General features: G+C 41.5%; 1 protein-coding gene across 2 annotated transcripts in view; it reads right to left on the bottom strand.

Moving 5' to 3' along the window:
* LOC125447662 (tyrosine-protein kinase receptor UFO) overlaps nt 1-26,064 on the bottom strand; it is a 223,054-nt gene that overhangs the window by 100,792 nt on the left and 96,198 nt on the right. For both annotated transcript variants that reach the window (XM_059640926.1, XM_059640927.1), the window contains 5 exons: nt 25,610-25,749; nt 22,557-22,701; nt 21,531-21,560; nt 18,166-18,295; nt 16,349-16,440 (listed from right to left, as the gene is read on the bottom strand). In XM_059640926.1, coding sequence (XP_059496909.1) covers nt 16,349-16,440; nt 18,166-18,295; nt 21,531-21,560; nt 22,557-22,701; nt 25,610-25,749 — 537 coding nt within the window. The remainder of the gene's footprint in view (nt 1-16,348; nt 16,441-18,165; nt 18,296-21,530; nt 21,561-22,556; nt 22,702-25,609; nt 25,750-26,064) is intronic.

A 26,064-nucleotide genomic window follows, 5' to 3' on the forward strand; every position in this document is an offset into this window, starting at 1 on the left:
AAAAGAAAAACTTAAGGGTTTGAAATCCAATAAGGTCATAATTTTCCCCTCTTTGGTTGTTGTGAGAGCTGTGGCAAGTAGGGGTAAGTATTTCTCCAGTGCTAACTTGCTCCATTCTTTTAAAAAAACCATCTGCTGAAGAAATTTGGTTAAAAAAGGAAAAACAAAACTGGACAAATTGTTTAATTTAGTCAGAGCACCCCAGTGTTCACATTTGTTTATTGGTTTAGAATCCTTGGTTCGGAGCGAAGAATCAAAAGTCACAACACGTACTGGAATGATGAGAATTTCTTGGGACCCTGATAAATGTGACAATGTCTAGCTGCAGACACACTAACATCAAACACTAGGGTGTGGTTTTATTTTAAAAATCTGGCATGGAGAAATAATTTACAAAATCACATCATAAAACTGCAAGCCTCGGACTTTCCAGTACAAAATGAAAGTACAATGGAGAAATGTGACTCTACCATTTTATGAAATATGTGCAGTGCCTTCATGGTGCAATAGAACAGAGAGTTAAACATAGTTAAAGAGTTACCTCTCCTAACGAGTTTGAATCCCTTTTAGGAGTGAGCTGGGCTCACATTCCAGTTCTTTCCATTTGCACATTGTGTGACAGAATTGGACGGAGAGGTACCTCATTGCCAAGACTGCAGGGGTTCCTGAGGGAAGTGTCCTAAGTCCCAAACATTTGCAGCTGCTTTATCAATGATCTTCCCTGAACCATGTCAGAAGTGGGTGCATTTGATGATGATTGCACAATATTCAGCGCTAGTGCAACTGTACAGATACTAAAGCAGTCCAAGGCAATATACAGAAAAGCCGTGGACAATGTTTCAGGCGTGAGCTGATAAATAGCAAGTAAAATTTGTGCCACACACAAGCCGAGCAATGACATTCTTCATCAGAAGAGAATTGAATCTTTGCCCCTTCAAAAGCATTAGCTTGACTAAAGCCGTACACACTACTAAAATTCCTGGTGGCGACCATCGACCAGAAACTAACCTGCTCCAGCAAATTTATACGATGATTGTAATAGTAGGTTAGAGGGTCAAAATTCCATGGTGAATAATTCACTTCTCAACTCGCATAAACAAAGCACATGATGGAATACTCTCCACTTGTCTGGATTAATTCACCTCTTACAACACTCAGGAAGATTGAAACCATCCAAAATCACTCCAAAATTGAGAGAGTGGCAGTAGTGTATATCATCTGAAAGACCTACTGCAGTAATCCACAAAAGTTCCTCCAACAGCATCTTCCAAAACAACTAGTCAGCACCATCTAATGTGGGAGAGGTCATGTCTCAGAAACTTGATTGAGTTTTTTAAGCAGGTATTGAAGCTCATTGATGAGCGTCTGTTCAGCACACTATAGGATGGATGTGGAGCCTTTGCAGAGGGTGCAAAAAAATTTACCAGAATACTGCCTGAATTGGAGCTATCAGGAGAGTTTGGACAACTTGGATTGTTTTGCTACAGTCCAAGGTTGTGGGGACAACCTGATGAATGTATATGTAACAATGAGAAGCACTGATATGGTGGATAGTAAGAATCTTTATCTCAGGATGGGAATGTCAATTATCTGGAAGCATATGTTTAGGGTGAGAGGGGAAATGTTTAGAAGAGATGTGCATGGCATGTTTCTTTTTTTGCCACAGAATGTGGCAGGTCCCTGGAACTCATGGACAGTAGAAGCAGAAATGATAACAACTTTCAAGAGGCATGAACAGGCAAAGAATGGAGGGATATGCACCATGTGTAGGCAGACGGGATTACCTTAAAATGGCATCATGGTTGCCATAGGCATGGTGGGGTGAAGGGCCTGTTTCTGTGCTGTACTATTCTATCTTCTTTATTCTAAGTATTCCTTCCATGTAGAACAACAAGAACAAGATGTAAGGGTACACCGCCAATCACAGGCTCCCCAAGAAGTCACACCAACCTGGCCTGGAACTACATCATCATTCCTTCACAGGACTGGGTCAAAGCTCTGAGACTCTATCCAACACTGCAGTGGTAGTAGCTACAACATATGAATCCAGTGATTCAAGAAAGCAGTTCACCGCCTGCTCCAAGTAAATAACATTTGGATGATAAATGCTGACCATTAGACCAGGTTTAGATTCCAATAATTTTTATTGGAGTCAAATTTCACCATCTGCCATGCAAGGGATCAATCCCATATTCTGGATTACTAGTTTAATTACTTTACCATTGTTCCACTGCTTCTTTGCTAGTCTAAACTGCAATGTTCACCTCACTCAATGCTGACACATTCCTATCTTTTGTTTCTGGTCTTCCTGAATATTTTTTATCCAGTGACTAGTGGTGTTCGCAGGAATCCCTGCGAATCTCTGGCACTTCTGCTGTTTGTGATATATGTAAATGACTTGGATAGAAATGTGGATGGGTGGGTTAGTAAGTTTGCAGACGATACAAAAATCAGTGGAGCTTTGGATAGTGTAGAAGGTTGTCAAAGGTTACACAGGGAGAGAGATCAGTTACAAATATGGAAAGAGAAATGGCAAATGGAGTTTAATCTGGGTATGGATGGGGTGCTCAAATGTTAGGGAAAAGTATACAGTTAATGGAGGACACTCAACAGCATTGACATACTGTGGGATCTTGGGGTTCAAGTTCATAGCTCCCTGAAAGTGGCAATGCCAGGTAGACAGGGTGATAAAGAAGGCATTTAACATGCTTGCCTTTATCGGTTGGGAAACTGAATACAAGAGTCAGGATGTGATGTTGCAGCTTTATAAGATGTTGATTAGGCCACATTTAGATTATGGATGTGAGTTTGCTCGCTGAGCTGGAAGGTTGGTTTTTTTTTCAGACGTTTCGTCACCATTCTAGGTAACATCATCAGTGAGCCTCCGACGAAGCGCTGGTGTTATGTCCCGCTTTCTATTTATCTGGTTACCTAACCAGATAAATAGAAAGCGGGACATAACACCAGTGCTTCGTCGGAGGCTCACTGATGATGTTACCTAGAATGGTGACGAAACGTCTGAAAACTAACCTTCCAGCTCAGCGAGCAAACTCACATCCAGAACCTCAACCTGAGCTACAAATCTTCTCAACACTCGCTAACATTTAGATTATATTACAGGAAGGATGTGGAGAATTTGGAGATGGTGCAGAAGAGGTTTACCAGGATGCTGCCTGGATTAGAGGGTATGTGCTGTACATGGAAGCTAGAGAAACTTGGGTTGTTTTCTCTAGAGTGTTGGATGCTAAGGGGAAACTTGATAGAAGTGTATAATATTATGAAATGCGCAGATAGGGTTGATAGTCAGAATCTTTTTCTCAGAGTTGAAATATCTAATACTAAGGGGCATGCATTTAAGGTGAGGGGAGAAAATTTCAAAGGGTATGTGAGGGGCAACCTTTTCTTACACAGAGAGTGGAAGGAATCTGGAACATGCTACCAGGGGTGGTGGTAGAAGTAGATACAACACCGGGCAAGGAATGGAGGGATATGGACCAAGTGCTGGCAAGGATTAGTTTAATTTGGTGTCATGTTCAGCACAACATTGTGGGTCCAGGGTCCCATTCCTGCACTGTACGATGTTCTATATTATATGTATATATTCTATATACTGTGTTCTATATTCACACTATGTTCTACATTCTATGATATTGGATAATCCACTGCAATGATCACCTACAGTAACCACTGTAAATTTGAATTTCAGTAATACCTTACTGTATTGTAATTTAAATCTGCCCACCCAATTCCTACTTCACCTACTCCAGCACTGTCTATCTCTCCTAATGCTCTGTGCATCTTTCTTATGTATACTCATGAAATAACCTGGTTCCAATCCCCTACCATGTTAATTAAACAGCGCAGTGGCAAACAATCTTGGAGGGCACTGCTTCTGACTCTGCTGAGATGCAAACAACCTGCTTGATTCAAATCCCATTTCCACTAGTACTGTGCCAAATGACCCCAGGGAACAAAAATCTTTTCTTGCATCAGCTCTTCAGCCATGCATTTGTCTGTACTGATCATTATCATGCTGCTTTTTGTGGGAGCTTGCTGTTGCAGTTGAATTTCGTACATTACAAATATGACTACACTTCACTATTTCAAAGCAATTTGGGATATTTTGATGGTGAAGGTTGCTATATAAATGCAAGATCTATTCAAATTTCTAGAGAACCTTAGCCTCTTATTGAATCTGTTGTTCTACAGTCACAGCTAGAAGAGTCATGAGTTAATAACACAGCCCACCAACCACATTGTCCCCAACTCCCCAACTGATAACATTTCCATAGTACAGGTTGTGCCAATTCATGATAATCCTGTGTTTATCTCTACCTCCCATTCTGTATGAGCACTTGGAACACAATTTGCTTTACCACTGTATCATTGACCAAGATCTCACAACTTTATACAAGTTGACTTTTAAGAAAGCCCTGCATTTTCTTACTTTTTTACTTATTGACCTTCAACTCCGCCAACAAGTTTTATATTGTGCTGAACTATAAGAAGGGTGGCACGGTGGCTGAGTGGTTAGCACTGCAGCCTCATAGCGCCAGGGACCCGGGTTTGATTCCAGCCTTGGGCAACTGCCTGTGCGGATTTGCACACTCTGCCCATGTCTGCTTGGGTTTCCTCCCACAGTCCAAAAATGAGCAGGGGTGGATCAGCCATGCTAAATTGCCTGTAGTGTTCAGGGGTGAGTGGGTTATAGGGGAATGGGTCTGTGGGATGCTCCAAGGGGTGGTTTGGACTTGTTGGGCCGAAGGGTCTGTTTCCACACACTGTAGGGAATCTAATCTAATTCCAAAACAACTTGTCACTCATCTCTCACCTTTTGTCACATTTCAAAATCCCAAAGTAGCAACCCACAATTACAAAGGAAAATAAAAATCAATGATTACACCCTGTCAGATCAATAACACACCCACTTTGGGCAATTAGAGATCAGCATTTCTGCCAGTTCCCAAAGTTGGCATGAGCCAGGTCCACTCAAGTGAAATGGAATCATTATGGACCAAACTCTTCAAAACATAAAATAAGAGAGACTTTTGGAACCTGACAGAACAGACTAATTAGGTCAACAAAAGGAATACAGTGCTCACAATAGCATGCACTCCCAACTCGCCAATGATAAAAATCATTTAGAAGTATATATGCATATATATACTTGCCTATATATGCATAACTCAAGAGGCTCATAACAATAACACTAAGTATATATTCAGTCCCACATCTACCAGGTTCAATGTTAACTAGTTCTACCAGTAGTGCACAGTGGCCACAATGTTTAGCTTCTACACAATGCATTGCAGCAGCTTCCGTACGTTCTTTACCAGTGAGATGACAGTGGCTTCCGATAACAACAAGGCTGCACTTGACCAAATGTGGCATCCAGAGAATCCTAACAATACTGGAGTGAATGGGATTCCACGAATGGTCTCCACTGTTTGGAGCTAAAACTAGCACAAAAGATGATGATTACGGTTGTTGGAGGTTAGTCATTTCAGCTTCAAGACAGCAGGAAACCTTCAAGGTAGTCCCTAAGTCCCTTCAGCTGTTGCGTCAATAAGCCTCCCGCAATCATAAGGTCAGATGTGGGAATGTTTGTTGATGATTATGCAATGTTCAGCACCATTCATAATTCCTCAAATACTGAAGCAATCCATGTCAAATGCAGATAGAATGGGACAACATCCAGGCTTGGGCTCTTAAGTGAGAAGCAACATTTGCGCCACAGATGTGCTTGGCAATGACCATCTCCCACAAAGAAGAACATTGTTCCTTGATGGTCAACGGCATCACACACAAACACAGAAATGTACAAAACAGGAGTACAACTCAGCCATTTGGTCCTTTGAGCTAGGTCAACCATTCAATATGGTCACTACTGATCATCCAACTCTGTTGGACAGTACCCTGTTCCTGCTTTCTCCTCATACCCTTTGGTCTCTTTAGTCCTAAGAATTAAATCTAACTCCTCCTTGAAAACATACAACGTTCTGGCCTCAACCGCTTTCTGTGGCAGAGAATTCTACAGGTTTTCTAAGCAAGGATATTTCTTCTCATCACAATTCTAACTGACCACTATATTCTTAAACTGGGAGCCCTCATTTGGGAATCCCCAGTCCTTAGGAACATCCTTTGTGGGCGGCACAGTGGCTCAGTGGTTAGCACTGCAGCCTCACAGCACCAGGGACCCGGGTTCAATTCCAGCCTCGGGCGACTGTCTGTGTGGAGTTTGCACATTCTCCCTGTGTCTGCGTGGGTTTCCTCCCACAGTCCAAAGATGTGCAGGCTAGGTGGATTGGCCATGCTAAATTGCCCGTAGTGTTCAGGGGTGTGTGGGTTATAGGGGGATGGGTCTGGGTGGAATGCATCAAGGGTGGTGTGGACTTGTTGGGCCAAAGGGCCTGTTTCCACACTGCAGGTAATCCAATCTTAGTGCATTTATCATATTTAATCCTATTAGAAATTTATAGATTTCTATGAGATACTCCTCATTCTTCTAAACTCACATGAATGTAGGTGCAATCAATCCAGTCATTTCATATATCAGTTCTGCTATCCAGGATTCAGTCTGGAATAAATGATCATTCCTGAGATTTCCACAATCAACATCCTGGGTTATCATTGATCAGAATCTGAACTGAACCAGCCATATGGCAACATCACAATAGGGTGGAAATGCTAAATTGGGGAAAGGCTACTTACAACAGTACTAAGTCAGGAACTGGAATAATTGGAATGAAAGCATTTGTTTGAAGGTTATTCCATATATGACATTGGGAGCCATTTAAAAGCCAGTTGATCAGAGTTCAGAACCAGCATCTTCTTGTGAGGGTGAAAGATAAGGATGGCAATATTCAGGAACCATCGATGACAAGACATATTTCAAGTTCAGTCGAAAAGAAAAAAAGGAAGCATATGTAAGGTATAGGAAATTGAAATCAAACTAGGCCCTTAAGAAGGATAAAGGAAGCAGAAAAGAACATAAAAAAGAAATTAGGAGGCCTAGAAAAGGCTATGAAATCTCCTTGGTAAATAGGATTAAAAAGAATCCAGAGGCATTTTATACATAGATTAGAAGCAAGAGGGTCACTAGGGAAAGGGTAGGTTCACTCAAGGACAAAAGAGGGATTTATGGGTGGAGCCAGAGGGAATGGGTGAGATTTTTAATGAGTGCTTTGTATTGGTATCCATCAAAGAGAAAGACACAGATGATGGTAAGTTTAGAAAGGGGTTTGTTGATACTCTAATTCATGTTGATATTAGGAAGGAGGAGGTGTGTTGGGTTTTTTGAAAAACATTAAGATAGCTAAGGCACAGAAATGGAAATTTCTGTAAGAGCTCAGCAAGTCTAGCAGCAACTGTGCAGAAAGCAGAGTTAATATTTCAGACCCAGTGACCCTGCTTCAGAACTGATAGTAGCTAGAAAAATGTTGGTATATATGCTGAAGATGGGAGGGGGGTTGGGGATAAGAGTAAACGATTGGTGGAAATGGAGCCCAGACAGAGAGAGAACAATGGTCGGGCAGACAATGAATTGGTAAAGTTCAGCCTGGAATAATGAACAACTGCTGATGGGGACCATCAGCAGCTGACAATGTGTTGGCTGTAGTAGCAGCCCATGTAATGACAAAATGAGATAAGTCCCTAGGACCAAATGGAATCTATCACAGGATCCTGAAGGAGGCAAAGGAAGAGATTGTTAGTGCCTTGACAGTGATTTTTGTGTTCTCTTTCACTACAGGTGAGGTCACAGAGGACTGGAGAACAGACAATATGGCTCCTTTGTTCAAGAAGGGGAACCAGGATCATCCAGGAAAGTACAGTTTGGTTAGTCTTACTTCAGTGGTGGGGTAATTATTGGAGAAGACTCTTAGGGATTTACTTGCAATTGGAGAAGAATGGACTTATTAAACATACTCGGCCCAACTTTTTGCAGTGAGGTCTTGTCTCACAAACTTGATTTGAGTTTTTGAGCAAGTGATAAAAAGTTTTCATAAGGTAAGACAATGGATGTTTTCTGCACAAACTTTACTATAGCATTTGACACGGTCCCTCACTATAAGTTGGTTGAGAAGACCAAATTGCATGGCATCTGTGGTGAATTGACAAGTTGGATACAAAACTGGCTGGACGTAGAAGCCTGAAAGTAGTGGTGGAGACGTGATTTCTGACTGGACATCTGTGACTTGTGGTGTCCTGCAAGGACCGATGCTGTGACCTCTGCTATTTGTGTGCATAAATATATAATTTGGATGAAAATATTGGTGGTCTGCTTAATAAGTTTACAAATGACGTGAAATTTGGTGAAGCTGTGGAAAGTGAGGAAGGTTATCAAAGAATGAAGCGGGAAATAGATCAGCTAGAAAGTTAGGTGAGAAATCTCAAATGGAGTTTAATTCTGGCATGTGTAAAATGAAGAATCTTGGAAGGTCAAATGCAAGGAAAGTGCACTGTGAATAGTTCAACCCTTTGGAGCATTGATATGGGGTCTTGGGGTTCAAATCTATAGTACCCTGAAAGTGGCAATGCAAGTGAATAAGCTGATAAGGAAGGCATATGGCATATTTGCCTTAATTGGACAGGGCATTGAGTATAAAAGTTGACAAGTCATGTAGCAACTATATAAGATTTTGTGGAGACCACTGTTGGAGTACAGTATGCAATTCTGGTTGCCATTCTATAGAAAGGTTGTGGATGCTTTTGAGAGGGTGCAAAAGCAATTTACCAAGATGCAGCCTGGGTTGGTGTGTATTAGTTATAAGGAGAAATTGGACAAAGTTGGATTATTTTTGCTCGACTGTCAGAGGCTGAGGGACGACGTGATAGAAGTAAATAAAATAATGAAGGGCATGGATAGGGTGGATAGTTAGAGTCCCTTTCCCAAGGCGAAAATGTCAAATACTAGGAGACACAGGTTTAAAGTGGGATGTAGATAGTTCAAAGATGATGTTTGAGGAAACCTGTTTTTACACAGAGGGAGTTGGTGCCTGGAACATGCTGTCAGGGAGGTTTTAGAAGCAAATATGATATGTAAGTTTAAGAGGGACTTACAAAGACACATGAGCTGGTGGAGTTGAGACCATACACAGACAGGTGGGATTAGTTTACAATAGCATCTTGATTGACATAGACTGGTGGGTCGCTGGGCCTATTCCTGTGCTGTATCTTCTTTGTAACAGTGCGCTAGAGCTAGGAATCCTGTAGTGAGCCGCTCCCCTCCTGTTTCCCCAAAGCCTGTCCACCATCTACAAGGCACATGTCAGGAGTGTGATGGAATATTTCCCACTGGCCTGGATGACTGAGTTCCAACAAGACTCAACAGGCTCGATACCATCCAGGACAAAGTAGAATTTGACTGGCATCACATTCAAAATATTCTTTACTAATGCACATTAGTGGCAATGTACAATCTATAAGATGGATTGCAGAAATTCACCAAAGTGAATTCACCAAAATTCACCATTCTCTTCCAAAGACATGACCTCCACCATCTTGAAGGACAAGGATAGCAGATACATGGAAATGCTACCACTTGCAACTTCTCCTCCAAATTCTGCACCATCCTAATTTGGAAATATATCCTTGCTCCTTCATCATCACTCAGTCGAAAACCTGGAATCCCAACCCATAGCTGCTGTATTACAGAGGATCAAGATCATGATTCACCACTGCTTTCTTAAGATCAGGTTTGGCTCAGTAGATGAGTTTCTCAGCTCTGAGTCAGAAGACTGCAGTTTTGTTTCCCATTCAAGAGTTTGAGCACACCAAACAAAGTTAGAGAACAGATTTCCATGGAGTCAAGAAGACACTGTGAGCTTTTAAAAATGTCAGGTTGTACCCTGAATTGGAAGGAATGCTTAGGGGACGTAGGTTCAAATTACAGCATGGCAAAGGGTGAAATTTCAATTCAATAAAAATCTGGAATGAGAATTAATTGTCATTAAAACCGATCTGGTTCAGTAATGCTGGCGTCTTTCAAATGGAGTCTAAATAGAAGTTTGTTTTTCTGACAGATTAACTTGGTTCCCAGTTCTGAGGAAGGATCACCGGACCCGAAACGTTAACTCTGTTTTCTCCTTCACAGATGCTGCCAGACCTGCTGAGCTTTTCCAGCAACTTTGTTTTTGAACACTTCTGAACTTGTTGGAACAAAGTTCTAATGAACTAAGCTAGCTGTCCTTGGTGCATCAGCACTCACCAACCCCCAAAGATCTACTCTTGACGATGCTGGGCCTTACTCTATTTTGCCCCAACCGCCTGTGGGAATCTGCCGGCTGCAGAGAACACTTAGCAAGGTGAAAACTTGCCTGAATTAAGCTACATCTTAATTGTGAAAATGGACTGTAAATGTTCAGGAAGGCAAGCCACCACCATCTTTTCAAGGGCAAGTGGGACTGGCCAGTAAATTCTGGCCCAGGAAGCAACACCCACATCCCAAGGATGGATAAAAGAAAATCCAGACCAATCCTCAATGCTGAATCTGGGTAAATAGTGCACTGTCAAAGATGCCATCTTCCAGATGAGGCATTAAACCAAAGCTTTATCTACCTTCTCGGCTTGGAACAAAATGTCTCACAGCACTCTTTCAAGAAGTAGCAGGGGAATTCTCCCTGGTGCCCTGGAAGTTATCCTTCAATCAAAATCACAAAAATATCTGGCCATTATCACAGCTGCTTGTGGGATCATTCCACGCACACTTTGCAGCTGTGTTGCTCACATTAAAACAGTGACAGCATTTTCAAAATTTTTTTTAAATGCTTGGAGATGTCTGATCATTGTAAAGGTGATATTTAAATACAAATTTTTATTTTTCTTTATTTTCTAATCAGTGTCAGGTGCTAAATGACATTTTTGCTGGTAATAACCATATTTCTGCAGCTTTAGCTCTGCTCGTCAGACTTCCTAGTTATAAGCTACATTGCTACCAGTTACATGGTAGCTGACAGTGTCCTTTGGGAGACATTATTCCTTTGCTAGTATTGGACTAACTGTTACTAAGCAACACCATGGCAGTGCCAGCCTCTGCGACATGCCTGTATCTGGTCAGTGCATGATGAATGCCATCTAATATCAGCCACAAGGGGCTAGATCCTTAAAACGATTCAGAAACATTGTTAATAGGCTTATAATTGTACACCATGTGAAATCAACAGCTCTTAGCTCAGTTAAATAAAAGGGAGAGACTTCCTGTGGGATCAGACCAAGATATGCTTTTACCTGGCGAAGAGGGAAAGAAAGGAAGTCTCAGCTATTGTCTGGTCACTGTCACCGGGCAACATGGCTGACATTAAACTACGGAAAAGAAGTACAACCATCAGACCACAGAATATTCCAACATGTAAGGAGGCCACTTGGCCCATCAAATCTGTACCAACAGTTTTGGAGAGAGATTTATTTAGCCCTACTTGCCCAGGTCTCCCTATAAACATGAAATTTTATCTCCTTTTACAATTTTATAAAACATATTTTTATTCACTTATGGGATACTGAAGTAATCCATGCCCAAATAGACAAAGTCAATAGACAATAGGAGTAGGCCATTCGGCCCTTCGAGCCAGCACCACCGTTTATTATGATCATGGCTGATCATGGCTGATCATCCACAATGAGTATCCTGTTCCTGCCTTATCCCCATAACCCTTGATTCCACTATCTTTAAGAGCTCTACCACCTCTTGCAAAACATGCAAAATATCCAGGTTTGGGTTGACAATTGGTAAGGAACATTCATGAGTGCCAAGCCAATGACCATATCGAATAAGAAAGAATAAAACTATCATTCATTGGCATTGAAATGGCATCACGATCACTTCATACCCCATTGTCAACATTCTTGATGTTTCCATTGACCAGAAACTGAACTGGTCTTGCCATTTAAATACAGTGGCCACGAGAACAAGTCAGAGGCTAGGAATCCTGTACCGAGTAACTCACCTTCTAGCTCCCAAAAGCCTGTCTGCCATCTGCAAGGCACTGGCCTAGAGCATACTTGGCAGGGTGAGTGCAACTCCAACAAAACTTAAGAAGCTTAACACAGTCTAAGACAAAGCAGCCCCCTTGACTGGCACCACAATCACATATTTTCAGTCCCCTCACCACTGATCCACAGTAACAGTAGTGTGTAACATGTACAAAAAGCACTGCATAAATTCACTAATCTTCCTTCAACAGCAATTTCCAAATCCATGACAATTTCCATCTAGATTGATAAAGGCAGCAAATACATGGAAATGCTACCATCTGCACATTTCCATCCAAGTAACTCAACAATCCAATGATGTGCAGTTTAGATGGATTGGCCATGCTAAACTGCCCATGGTGGCCAGGGATATGTAGGTTATGTGAATTAACCACACATACTGTCGGGCTAGGGTAGATAGTAGGTCTGGATGGGATGCTCTTCAGAGAGTCATTGTGGACTTGATGGGCCAAGTAGCTTGTTTCTACACCATAGGGATTCTATGTTCTAATTTATGTCCTATACTAACTTGGAAATATATTGCTATTCTTTTAAGGGTCACTGAGTCAAAATCCTGGAACTTTCTCGCTGACAGCATCATGGTCTACAAACTGAAAATGGACTGCAGCAGTTCAAGAAGGCAGCTCACCATCACCTTTTCAAGCACAATGCTGGATTAGGTTAGGGTGGATTAGACATGCTAAACTGCTCATAGTGTCCAGAGACGTGCAGGTTATGTGGATCAGTCATGGGAAATGCAGGGTTACAGGAATAGGGTAGGGGGTGGGTCTGGGTGGGCTGTTCTTTGCGGAGTTGCTGTGGGCTTAATTGGACAGATGGCCTGCTTCCACGCTGCATTTATTCTATGATTCTATGAACTGGGCATCGCATTACATGATGTCCTATCTAGTGACATCCACATTCCTTGAATGAAAAAAAACAAAATTTGTGAAGCTCAGATGGTGAACAGTCATTCATTTCACTTATAAGCTGCACTAATTTGTTGCTGGAAGCCATACTTAACTAGACAATATCAAGGAAGATCTCAAACAAATCATTTGACCAATTGTCATAACTCAGGGTCTGGTGTATCAAACATGTAACCACGCTTTTCCAGGCATGTGCCTCAGCTGAGTATTGGACAGGTCACAGCAGAACCAAGCTTGCCTTCAGCTCTAGTTTCACTGCAATTTTCCCAAGCCAGCAGACCAAAGCGGCTGTAGGTGTCTCCAAATACACCCCACTTCTCCTGCAACACACACTGGCCCAAACTGCCAACTAATGACATTTTTTTTAATTTTTAGAATCCCTACCTTGTGGAAACAGGCCCTTCGGCCCGACAAGTTCACACCAGCTCTCACAACATTCCACCCAGACCCATCCCCCTACAGCCAGCGAATCTACACATCCCTGAACATTACAGGCAATTTAGCATGGCCAACCCACCTAGCCTGCACATCTTTAATCTGTGGGAGGAAACCAGAGGACCCCGAAGAAACCCACGCAGACACGGGAGAATGTGCAAACTCCACACAGACAGTCGCCCTAGGGTGGAATCGAACCCGTCTCTGGCGCTTTGATGTCTAAGTGTAGATCCCATTTGTGTAGCTGGGCGTTTTCTTTTGGCAGGAATTATGAAATACTATGACTCAACATGAACAGATTGGCTTTAATTCTCTGACAGTCTGTAGGTCTCACATCTGCAACATCAGTCCTGCCTCACTGATCTCATTCTTATTGTTGTTGATTTAAAGGCAAATAGTTGACATTTAGCCCCAACCAAACACATCCCTGACAGAAGGAGTGCAGGCAATCTGCATGGCAAACAGTCATAAATGAAGGAATAATTCACATCTGCCCTTTTAAACAGTGTTGTTTACAGAAGTTGTGCACAGCTGTTTTACTTACAGCTTGCTATAATTTAATGTTCTCCCCACCCAGAATTAGGTCACATTCCACTGTTTATATAGAGCAATCTTCGTTGACATAATGCTAGGTTGTGCATGGGCAGACTTTATATTTGCGTATGGGTTGTTGGTATTACTGGCTAGGCCAGTGTTTATTGTTGAACCCTAATTGCTCGGAGGGTAGTCAAGAGTCAACCATAGTACTGTGGATCTTGAGTCCCATGTGGAAAAGCCGAGGCTTTTTAATTTCCCACATCTTTGAACTGTGGGAGTAAACCAAAGCACACGGAGAAAACCCATGCAAGACACGGGGAGAATGTGCAATATTCACATACACAGTTGCCCGAGGGCGAAATCGAATCCAGGTCCCTGAAGCCAACCACTGAACCACCATGCACTCTACCATTGATTACAGATCACCATTAGGCTGGCTTTTTAGTCCAGATGCTTAGGTAAATTGGACTGGCCATGCTCAATTGCCCATCGTGTCCAAGGATGCGTATGCTAGGTGGGTTAGCTATGGGAAATGCAGGGATAAGGCAGGAGGGTCGGGGTTGGTGGGTTGTTCTTCGGTGAGTTGGTGTGGATTGGATGGGCCAAATTGCCTGCTTCCACACTGTAGGGATTCAATGATTCTATGAAAAATGCAACCTCATTACTAATCCCTGTAGAAATCAAAATTAGCCATCCTGACCTGGTTTTTACTACATGGGCCTCACGATCCACGGTAGTGTGATTGCCTCTTGACTGCCCTCCCTTTGTCAGGGACGTGTTTGGTGGTAGCTAAATGTCAAGTATTTGCCTTAAGGTCAGTGAGGCAGGACTGATGTTGCAGATGTGAGAATGCCCACAAACAGTCAGAGTTAAAACTTCACCACTTAAACCCACATGCCCTGAACACAAGCCTAGGACCCTGGATTACTAATCCAGTGACATTACCACTCTGACACAGCCTTCTCATCTTAAGGAACAGGGACATGATTCTAACTCTTATCTGATTGCTTGTCATTTGTGCACCTGCTCTAGCGAGTTTCGAGGTAACGAGACTGCTGGATGTTTGCAAGAGAGGGCAAGCCATCACTGTCACAGATCACTGGTCTAATAAAGTGATCCCTGTAAAATCAGCTGACTTCAACCAGACCGGTAATAAGGGTACCTGTTTAAATTGTGGTTCTGTGGATAACATGTCCCCAAGTAAAAAGGCTGTGGGCCCAAGCCCTACAACCAGGGACACTGGAACAATATCCAAGGCTAACTACTTCCAATTCAAACCAAAGGAAAAATGGAATTTTCCTTCTTTTAGCGGAGTCAAAGATTATTCCTCATTATTTCAAATTCTCCCAGTTTGGGCACAGAATGCGTGAGAGGTGAGGAATTGAGTGCATTCAATTTTCTCAATTCTAGTCAACAATTTCAATAATTTTACCATTAGCCAATCTCAGGCAACTCACAGCAAAGATTTCCAATTTAAATGCTGAATTAGTAATTATGTCTCAGATGAGAAAGTGATAAGAATGGGGCAAAGAAACAAGCAAACAGCATTATTATGGTCCAATTGCTTTGAGAATAGAGTTGTCAAATAACATTATCTAAAATGTCTTTTTCTATGGTGCTAAGATGGACAATTGCAGGTTTCAATTGAAACCACTCAAGATCTTTTCATTTAATTCATTCGAGGGGTTTATGTCTCGCTGGCTGGGCCAACATTAATTTCCCATCTCTAATTGTCGTTGAAAATTTGGTGGGGAGCTGCTTTCTTGAATCACTGCAGTCCATTTGGTGTAGGCATACACACATTGCTATTAAGGATGGAGTTCCGAAAAGTTTTCAAGTCAGGAGGTGAGTATCTTGAAGGGGCACTTGCAGGTGGTGGTGTTCCCATGTATCTATCGCTCTTGTCCTTCTAAGTGGTAGGGATTGTGGATGCTGAGGAGCATTGGTGAATTTCTGCAGAGTATCTTGTAGATGGTACACACTGCTAGGACTGAGTTTCAGTGGGAAGGAGTGAATGCTGAAGGTGATAAATGGGATGCCAAGCAGGTGGACTGCTTTGTCATGGATGGTATTGAGCTTCATTAGTGTTATTGGGATTATACCCATCCAGGCAAACAGTAAGCAATCCAAACTAATCCTGATTCATGCCTTATAGATAATGATCTGGCTTAGGGAGGGCAGAGACAGATTTGCTTGCCATAAGTTTCCTGGCCTCTAACCTGTTCTTGTAGCTACAGTATTTATGTACTTATATTTATGGTTGGTCTAATCAACCCAGGATGGTGATGACAAGAGATTGTGACACGTATAAAGTACTTGTGCATCAATATTTGAAGGGCCTAATCTTAAGGCCTTATAGGTAATTGTAGGCACTTTGCACACAGTTGTCAGCAATACTTAAGAATGAAGAGTAGTAGAGCTTTAGCTTCCTTTGAAGCAAACCAGTAAATGCTGCTGTTAGATTAGTGCAGATTACTCACACGTGGCCTCATTGGTCCTTCTGCTGTATGATTTCTTCACTCGGTAACGCACCACCAGCTCCCCTCTCTCGATCATGGGTTCAAAGGCTTCACTGTAGAATACACATGAATGTGAGGACTGTATCCATCATCTTATAACACCAAAGCATCCTGAACAAGAGTTGCCAACTTCATCCTAGAATCCCTTGGAATTAGAGCTTAGTCTCCTAAACAGCACAATATCATAAATCAGAGGCATTAAAAAAAGTTTACGTTGTCCGTCTTTGGAGTTGAGGAAAATGGTTGTTTACCATTCAGTAAAGAATCATCCAATCAAGTGATGATTTGCTTGTTTTTAAGAGATGCAGACTAGAAACCAGACTAGTGAGAATTATTTATTAGCTATTCACAGGCCTCCAGTGAACCTTCATCCCTTAGGTTCCATATGGTGTGACATTATCTGACATCATTGACAATGTACCTTAGTTATATAGATAACAGTTATTAATCCTTCCCACCTCCCTTTCCCAAGTTTATCATTCTACCAATAAACTATTCACATTTTTAATCAATTTTACTTCCCCACTTCGCTCCCCCCGCCCATAGTCTCATTTGGTTGTCTGAATCAAAGGTATTGTGGTGGCTTGACTGATCTGCCAAACCATGCCTGCCAACTCTGTTATAAGAATTACATCAAATTAGCGTTCATCCTGTTTCTGGGTAAGATGTGCATTGCCAGCACCATGCCACAGCAGTAGAAATGCCTAAAGAATCTTGGCAGAGTTAGCAAGCCCACTTTATGGATCTCAAAGTCATCAATGAGTAGTTACACTGTAATTGACAGAAGGTAATAGTTCTTGAAATTAATTATCTAAACATTTAACTACCAATATTGGGTTTCAGCAAGCGATGATGGATATTCGTGATGAAAGATGCAGTATTAAATTTGTCTCATTCACTAATAACTTGTAATTCAGTGAGACTGAACTATTGACTTATGTAGAGTCTGTAGTTCACCTGAATATGTATTATCTTTCAATTTTACAGATAGGATACGGAGTACATTTTTCATTTGCCTTAGAGGTGAAGCCATCAGGTCATATTGAGATACTAGTGGGGCTATAGAATTGGGCATAAACCAAAGCTTGAATTAATTATTCATCAAGTCTTTTAGATGCTGCCATCTGGTGAACTTCAGACAGCATAAACTATGTAAGTTCTTGCCACAGGAAATCAGTCTAGAGGACTTTTCTCACCTCTTTTGAAAGCTCCTGAGTATGTCAAATGTAAACACTTCCTTTTACCTCACAGCATATTTCACTCAATGCAAGGTTGACACTTTCAAAATGCGCTTGAAGTAATGAACAATATCCAAGAAAATTCAGGGCCTCAAAAATATTTTGAAACCCATTTGGTGGGTAAATAATGTTTACATTCACTATTTTGATTAAATCTGTAATACTAAAGTTTTGCACTTCTTATGCAATGTTTATCTTTTTTTATTTTCTGTTCATTTGTTTTCTACTCGATGCGTTTTATGTTTCTATGCATCAAAATAAAATGTGAAACCAACAATGCAGTCTAATCATGTTATATCCCCTAAATCTCATCTTGGACAGACACATCAGTCATTTTTATAAAATGTATTCATGTTTTCATGTGAAAGGAACACGAGAGCTACTTTTCTTGGTCTTCTATTCCACACATTTTGCATTCTCAATGGCAGGTTATCTTCACACTTCAAGCATTTGTCCCTCGACTGTGGATCCACACCCCTCCCCTCGTCCTTTGGCTATGAATGAACAACAAATTTGTGAATTGAAACTGTAAATTCTCACCCATATTGAACATCCTTCTTCCTCAGTCGGGCAACAAGCACAGCGAGGCAAATAGCAGAGGCCACAGCTACAGCGACGGCCATCACCACATACCACCAGTGCCAAGAGAATGTCCTCCTGCCCGCCTTCCCTGAAAACACAAAAGTTAGAGAGTTCTTAAGATAATTATCCAGAACTTTGTTACCACAAACTTCTAACCACAATGCAAAACCTTCAGGAAAGATGTAGCATCCCCCAAACAGGTCAATTTGTAAAGTCTGATTGCACTTCATAGTTCAAGACAGACAGCATTCATTGTTTCCAGTAGGAATGAGGGAAGGGAGCTGTAACAATTCCTGAGAAAACGTGCTAATGCTGTTTCAGTGATTCCTCTGCATTATCATCCCCAAGTAATAGTTAACAGAAAGGAACAGTAAGAGCATATTCAATCCCATGTACCTGCTTTGCCATTCATTTAGACCAACATTGATCCATAATTCTATATCAGTCCTCCATCTTCTTTAAAATGCTTATGGCAAAACAAAATCTAAAAAGCTAGTTTTGATATTGTATGAAGTTTTTTGCAGTTAGGGATTTCAGATTTCTAATGCTCTATTTGTTGTCAAATAAGCTTTTCCACTTTCCACTCAGCTCCAACAAAGAAACATGACAACACAGATAATCCTGATTTAGAATCATAGCATTTTCTTTCAGTGTCACTAGATCACAACCCTGGCACTGTCTCTTTAACAGCATTGTAAGTGCACTGACACCACATGCACAGTAGTAGTTCAAGAAGGTGGCTCACCATCAACTTTGCCAGGGCTATTAAAAGTGGATATTAGATGCTGGCGCAGACACCAATGTTCACATACAGGAAAGAATAAATAAAGAAATTAGCTTGGTACAGCAAAGCTGAAGTCATTGGCCTATCAATATGCAAATTTAAAGCAGGTTGATCAATCCTAAATTTGGATCTTACAAACCTGCAATGGGTCGCTGGCTGAGATTATGCACCGAACTAGTATAGCAATGAGTGTTGAGGAATTTTGGACACGTCACCTTCAAATCGCAGCCCTGGCTTGTTTTAAAATCCAAGACCATGGCAAGTAAGGTTAAAGAAAGTCCCAAAGTATTCCATACATACATTAAAAACAAGAGGATAACAAGGGACAAGGTAGGACGACTCAGGAATAAAGGAGAGAACTTGTGCTTGGAGGCAGAGAATGTGAGTGAGATCCTAAATGAATACATTGTGTCACTATTCATCCAGAGAAAGCTATGCAGGATAATGAGATTTGTATGGAGTTACTAATATGCTAGGGCACATTGAGATCAAGAAAAAAGTGGTGTTGGGTCTCTTCAAGACTATTAAAGTGGATACATCCCCAGGGCCCAATGGTATCGACACCAGGTTGTTGAGAGAGACTACAGAAGAGATTGCTGGGGCCTTGACAAAGATCTTTGTATCCTCACTAGCCACTGCAGAGGTCTTGTAAGACTGGCAAGTAGCTAATGTTGTTCCTGTATTCAAGAAGGGAAATAGGGATAATGCGGTAAACTATAGACCATTGAGTCTAACATCAGTAGTTAGGAAGCTATTAGAGGGAATTCATAAGGATAGGATTCAGACGCATTTGGAAAAGTATGGCATACTTAGGAATCGATAGCATGGCTTTCAGGTCATGTCTAACTAATTTGATTGAATTTTGAGCAGGTGACAAAGGTCATTGATGAGGGTCAAGGGTCATGCAGTGGATGGTGTCTACATGGATGTTGGTAAGGCTTTTGACAAGGTCCCTTATGATAGGCTCATCTATAAGATTAAGATGCATGGGGTCCATGATGACTTGGCCATCTGGATTTAGAATTGGCTTGCCCACATATTCTTCCTGAACATTTTTAATCCAGTGACTAGTGCTGTTTACAGGGATCCATACTGGAACTTCTGCTTTTTGCGCTACACTTAAATATCTTGGATGAAAATGTTCATGCATGGGTTACTAATTTTGCAGACGATACAAGGATTGTTGGAGTCGTAGATAGTGAAAAGGTTGTCAAAGGATGCAGTGGGATATAGATCAGTTGCAGATATGGAAGAGAAATGGCAGATGAAGTTCAATCTGGGTAAGTAAGAGATCCTACACTATGGGAGATCAAATGTTAAGGAAAAGTATACAGTTAATGGCAGGGCTTGAACTGTATTGATGTACAGAGGGATCTTGGGGTTCAAATCCATAACTCCCTGAGAGTATCCACACAGATACATAGGGTGGTGGAGAAAGCATATGGCATGCTTGCCTTTATTGACTGGGGAATTGGGTACAAGAGTCATGATGTCATGTTGCAGCTTTATAAATTTTGGATAGGCCACATTTAGAGTATTGTGCTCAATTCTGGTTACCATGTTACAGGAAGGATGTAGTGGCTTTGCAGAAGAGGTTTACCAGGATATAGCCTGGATTAGAGTATATGAGCTAGAAGGAGAGGCTGATAAAACTCAGGTTGTTTTCTATGGAGTAGTGGAGTCTGAGGAGAAACTTAATCGAAGCCTATAAAAGTATGAGATGAATAGATAGGGTTGACAGTCAGAATCTTTTTTCCAGAGTTGAAATGTCTAAAACTAGGGGGCATGCACTTAGGGAGAGAGGAAGAAAGTTCAAAGGAGATGTGAGGGATAAGTCTTTTACACAGAGAGTGGTAGGAGTGTGGAACATGCTGCTAAGGGTGGTGGTGGAGGCAAATACGATAGAGGCATTTAAGAGACTTTTACGTAAGCACATGAATACACAAGGAATAGAGGGATATGATCCAAAGGCAGGCAAAAGGGATTAGTTTAATTTGTTGTCATCTTGGGCTGAAGGGCCCGTTCCTGTGCTGTACAGTTCTCAAAACTCATTTCAAATCACCTTTTGCTGCAACTTCCAATACCCCAAGTTTCTTAACAAGAAATAAATTTACTCCTGAAGTTACTCACTGATGTTCCATAGACAAGATTGGGTGCCAATCTTTACTCAGCAATATGATAAATTTTATTGATTTACAAGCAAGATGTTTTAAGTTTGCTATCTGTGCTCCTTGTTTGTGGACATGTGTGTGTAGATTCTTTAAGAGACAGAGAAATATCGAGACAACAGCAAATCTTTTTCATCAATGCTTTACACTCTAGCATCATTCAGTGAGATTTTGAATTCTGTACACATAATATTGCACTGTCCCACATGTTTTGGTCAACAGGGAATCAAAATTCAAGTGGCAAAGTTAATTTGAGTTGACTTCAAAGCTGACTAGCCTTTACCTTCAAATAATTGCACATCGAAAGTACTTTAAAGAGTTTTGGGACATTCTCCTTTCATATAATACATAACATGAAAGTGCTTTCTCACCTACTGGGTGCCTCATCTGCCTTGGAATACCTGTGTTGAGAATAACAAATAATAAATTAATTTGCCTCACAGTAATACGAAAAACAGTTCACCACATTAATTATTTACGTTGAATCGTTGAGGTCAATAACAGAAACCCATCTAACCAGAGTTCCTGATTGAGATAAAAGGTCCATTCACCCCAACGGAGTTATATGATTGTCATCATTTCTGAGATCATTCTGAAGACAGGAAATTGTGTCAATATCAAAACATATGAAGGGACTGGAAACCATTCAACCCCTTAAGCCTGTGCTGCTCTACCATTCATGGTTGAGCTGGATCTCAATTTCATTTGCCCAACTTAGTTCTGAACTCTTTAATATTATTGACACACAAGAATTTGGTTTTGAAAATTTTAATTGCATTCTCCCCCAACAAAACTTGCTTCCAACAGGAACAACTACATTTTTGCAGGAGAAAAAGAGGACTAAATTTCCATTATCTTTTAGGTTGGATTTTATCTGCCCCCAACACATATATTTAACCAGCCAGGATTAGAAGACAGGGGCAACATGTAAAATCAAGCATTTCCAGGCACCTATACTCCCATCAATGACCGGTTTGAAATTTAACAATGTTGGAGAAGTTATCAAATGACACGCCTGGTGTTCATTAATTGAGACCCTAAAGTTACTCAATTAAAAGAAGAAAGCAACAGATAGGATGCATTCAATACAGATAAGTGTGAGGTATTGCACATTGGAAAGTCAAACCAAGGTAGGATTTGTACATCAAATGGTAAGGTCCTGAGGAGTGTTGTAGAACGGAGGGACTGAGGAATACAAGTACATTGTTCATTGAGAGTGGGATCCATGTTGACAGGGTGGTGAAGGAGACATTTAGCATGCTGGCCTTCATCTGTTGAGATTGGATCACCATTCGACGGTGACTCAAAGAGGAAGACATACATTGACACCTTTACAGAAATGTTCACATATTCCCAGGAAATTGCTGGGAAATGGGCACAAAGTCTGGCCAACTCACCTGGGCTAGGAAGGGTCACCAGGACCGGGTCACTCCATGGCCCATCCCCAGCTTTCGTGTAGGCTGCCAAACGAACACTCAGGTTCGTGACAGGCAAAACAACCCCCAGGATAATGTTCTCTCTCTGCCCATTGTCCACAATCACCTAAAATGAAAGAAAACATTAAAAATTGAAGTGACAGTGAACTTTCCCTTAAACCAATGTCCCCTCGTTTTCCCTAGGAAAAAGACCATATTCATTCATCCCGTCTATGCTTCTCATGATTTTATAAACCTCAATAAGGTCACTCCTCATTCTCCTACCTTCCAAGGAAGAAAGTCCTTTCCAGGCTAACCCCTCCCTAACACTCAGCCCTATTGAGTCCTGCCAACATCTTCGTAAATCTTCTTTGCACACTTTCCAGTTTAACTATGTGTTTCGTATAACAGGTGACCAAAACTATACACAGTACTCCAAGTGCGGGCTCACCAATGATTTGTACAACTGTAACATAATGTTCCAACTCCTACATTCAATGCCTCAACGGATGAAGACCAGCATGCTAAATGTTTCCTTCACCACCCTGTCTACATGTGATGCCACTTTCAACAAACAATGTACTTGTATTCCTCGGTCCCTCTGTTCCATAACACTCCTCAGGACCCTACTATTTGATGTGTTAGTCCTATCTTGGTTTGATTTTCTGGAGTGCAATACCTCACATGTATTGAATTGCATTTGCCAATCCTTAGTCCACTTCCCCATCTGATCAAGTTCCCTCTGTAGTTTTTCATAACCTTCTTCGCTATTTACGATACCTCCTAATTTTGTATCATCTGCAAACTTACTAATCATGCCTTGTACATTTGCATCCAGATCATTAATGTAAATAACAAAAGTCCAAGCACTGACCCCTGTGGCGCAGCGCTAATCACAGGCCTCCAGTCTGAGAAACAATCTTCAACAATCACTGTCTGCTTCCTACCATCGAGCCAATTCTGAATCCAATGCACTCCCTGGATCCCTTGCGACCTAACCTTCATGAGTAGTCCACTGTCTGAGGCCTTGTCAAAGGCCTTACTAAAATCCATAGAGACAACATCCACTGCCTTACCCTCATCTATCCTCCTGGTTACCTCTTTGAAAAACTCTAAACATTTGTCAGACATGACTTCCCACGCACAAATCCATGCTGATTATCCCTAAGCTGACCTTGATTATCCAATTATTGACTGATCCTGTCCCTTAGTATCCTCTCCTAAAACCTACATACCACTGATGTCAGGCTCACTGGCCTGTAGTTCCCTGGTTAGACTTTGCTGCCTTTCTTAAGCAATGGAACAACATGAGGCACCCTCCAATCTCTTGCAACTTCACCGGTGGCTAAAGATGAAGCAAAAATCTCTGCAAGGGCCTCTGCAATTTCTTCCCTCGCCTCCCACAACATTCCAGGAATGGACTTGATCAGGCCCAGCGGATTTATGCACCTTAATACGCTTTAAGGCTGCAAACACCTCCTCTCTGGTAATAGGTATGCGGTCCAAAGCATCCCCACTTGTTTCCTTTATTTCTTTGGCATCCATAATTCTCTCCTCAGTAAATACTGAGGAGAAATATTCATTAAAAATCTCCCCAAACTCCTGTGGTGCCAACAAGGACAGCCATGCTGATCTTTAAGGGGGCCTATTCTCTCCCTAGCCACTCTTTTACTCTATATATCGCTGTATAACCTCTTGGGATTATTTTTAACCTTATTTACCAGATCCATCTCATACATTCTTTTTGCTCTTCTGACTTCCCTCCTAAGTGTGCTCCTACACTTTTTATAGTCACTTAGGGATTCACTTGAGCTTAAATCCAAATGTATGTCTCCTTCTTTTCCCTGACCACAGCCTTAATCTCCCTCATCAGCCAGGGATCCCTAAACCTGTCATTTTTTTTCCTCACTCTAACAGGGACATACTGTCCCTGGACTCTTGATGTCACACTTTTAAAAGCCTCCCACTTGCCATTTATTCCTTTTCCTTCAAGCAAAATTCACCAATCGACCTCTGCTAGACCATGCCTAATGGTCCCAAAGTTGGCCCTGTTCAGTTTAGCACCTTAACCTGTGAACCTGTCCTGTCTTTTTCCATAACAATGTTAAAACTAAGAGAGTTATGGTCACTGGACCCAAAGTGCTTTCTGACTGACACTTCCGTCACTTGCCCGAAATAATTTCCTAAGAAGAGGTCCAGTTTTGCATCGTCCCGAGTAGGGGCCCTCTACATATTGATTTAGGAAACTTTCTTCGACACATTTGACAAATTCCTCCCTATCCGGACTTTTTACACTCTTGGTGGCCCTGTCAATACAAGGGAAATCAAAACGTCCAAACAATACTACTCTATCATTCCTACAGGTATCTACAATCTCTCTACACACATCTTCTCCTCTGCTACCCACTGGTTATTTTGAGGTCTAATTCTCTGCTATCCCTACTTGTTGTATTTTGCAGATGTTATCGGGTCTCCAACTAATTTCAGGCTGATAACACATGGTATCGCTGAGGAGGAGCTGCACAATCAGAAGGATCAACTTTTACATACATTTATAACAGCCCCAGCTGCCCCTTCAGGTGGATGTTAAAGATCCCATGATTCATACTGAATAAAAACTGGTGAGTTCTCTCTGATGTCCTGGCAAGTGTTTATTTATCAATCAACATCACAAAAACAGATGATTTCATTGTTATCACATAATTTTTGGGAGACAGTGACTTAGTAGCAATGTCAATGGACTCGTAGTCAAATAGCTGAGAAGCTGATGCAAGATAAAATTGAAAAAAAATGGCAACTGTTAATTGGATTTCAAATGCTTAAAGATTGCCTGCAATGGCAGGACAAGAATCATTGAGGTTTTTAGCATTAGAGAAGAGGAAAATGTGGAGTGAGACTTAAACTGCTTAGGCAAATTGCATGGTGTCAGGAATGAAATGAAGCAGGCTATGTGGGATAGTCCTTCCAGTGAGAGTTGAAATGAACCAAAGCTTTCCGTACATGTTAACAAACTACAAAATCTGAAAGCTATTCACCTCAGCATGGTCTTGGTCCTGATATGCCACTTTGTACCCTTGCAAGACCCCATTAAGGCCTGTAGATGGTTTCTCCCATTCGAAGAGCAGAGCACTGCCATTGTATTGGAAGGTTATGTTGCTTGGGGCTGTGTCTGGCTCTTAAAAAGGTAAACAAAAAGAACCATTGGAAAGGCGTTATTCCTCACTGTTACAGATAGGAAAGATAATCACAGTGTACAACAAACAGCTTGTGCAAATCCAATCTGAGCATCAAAACAAAGGATATGAAGGATTAACAAAGCAGGGGCATAACACTCCTCCCCAAATCTGGGCTGTGCTGCTTTGTGGTCAGCAGGATCTCTGAGTAGCGCATCTGCCTCAGTGCTAACAACTGAGCTGCCCTGCCACTCAAGTAGACAATAAGATGATTCTGCTATGTGAGCTTAATCACATTATTCCACTTGTTCTCCAAG

The sequence above is a fragment of the Stegostoma tigrinum genome, chromosome 39 (assembly GCF_030684315.1).
Source record: "Stegostoma tigrinum isolate sSteTig4 chromosome 39, sSteTig4.hap1, whole genome shotgun sequence".
Classification (NCBI taxonomy): Eukaryota; Metazoa; Chordata; class Chondrichthyes; order Orectolobiformes; family Stegostomatidae; genus Stegostoma; species Stegostoma tigrinum.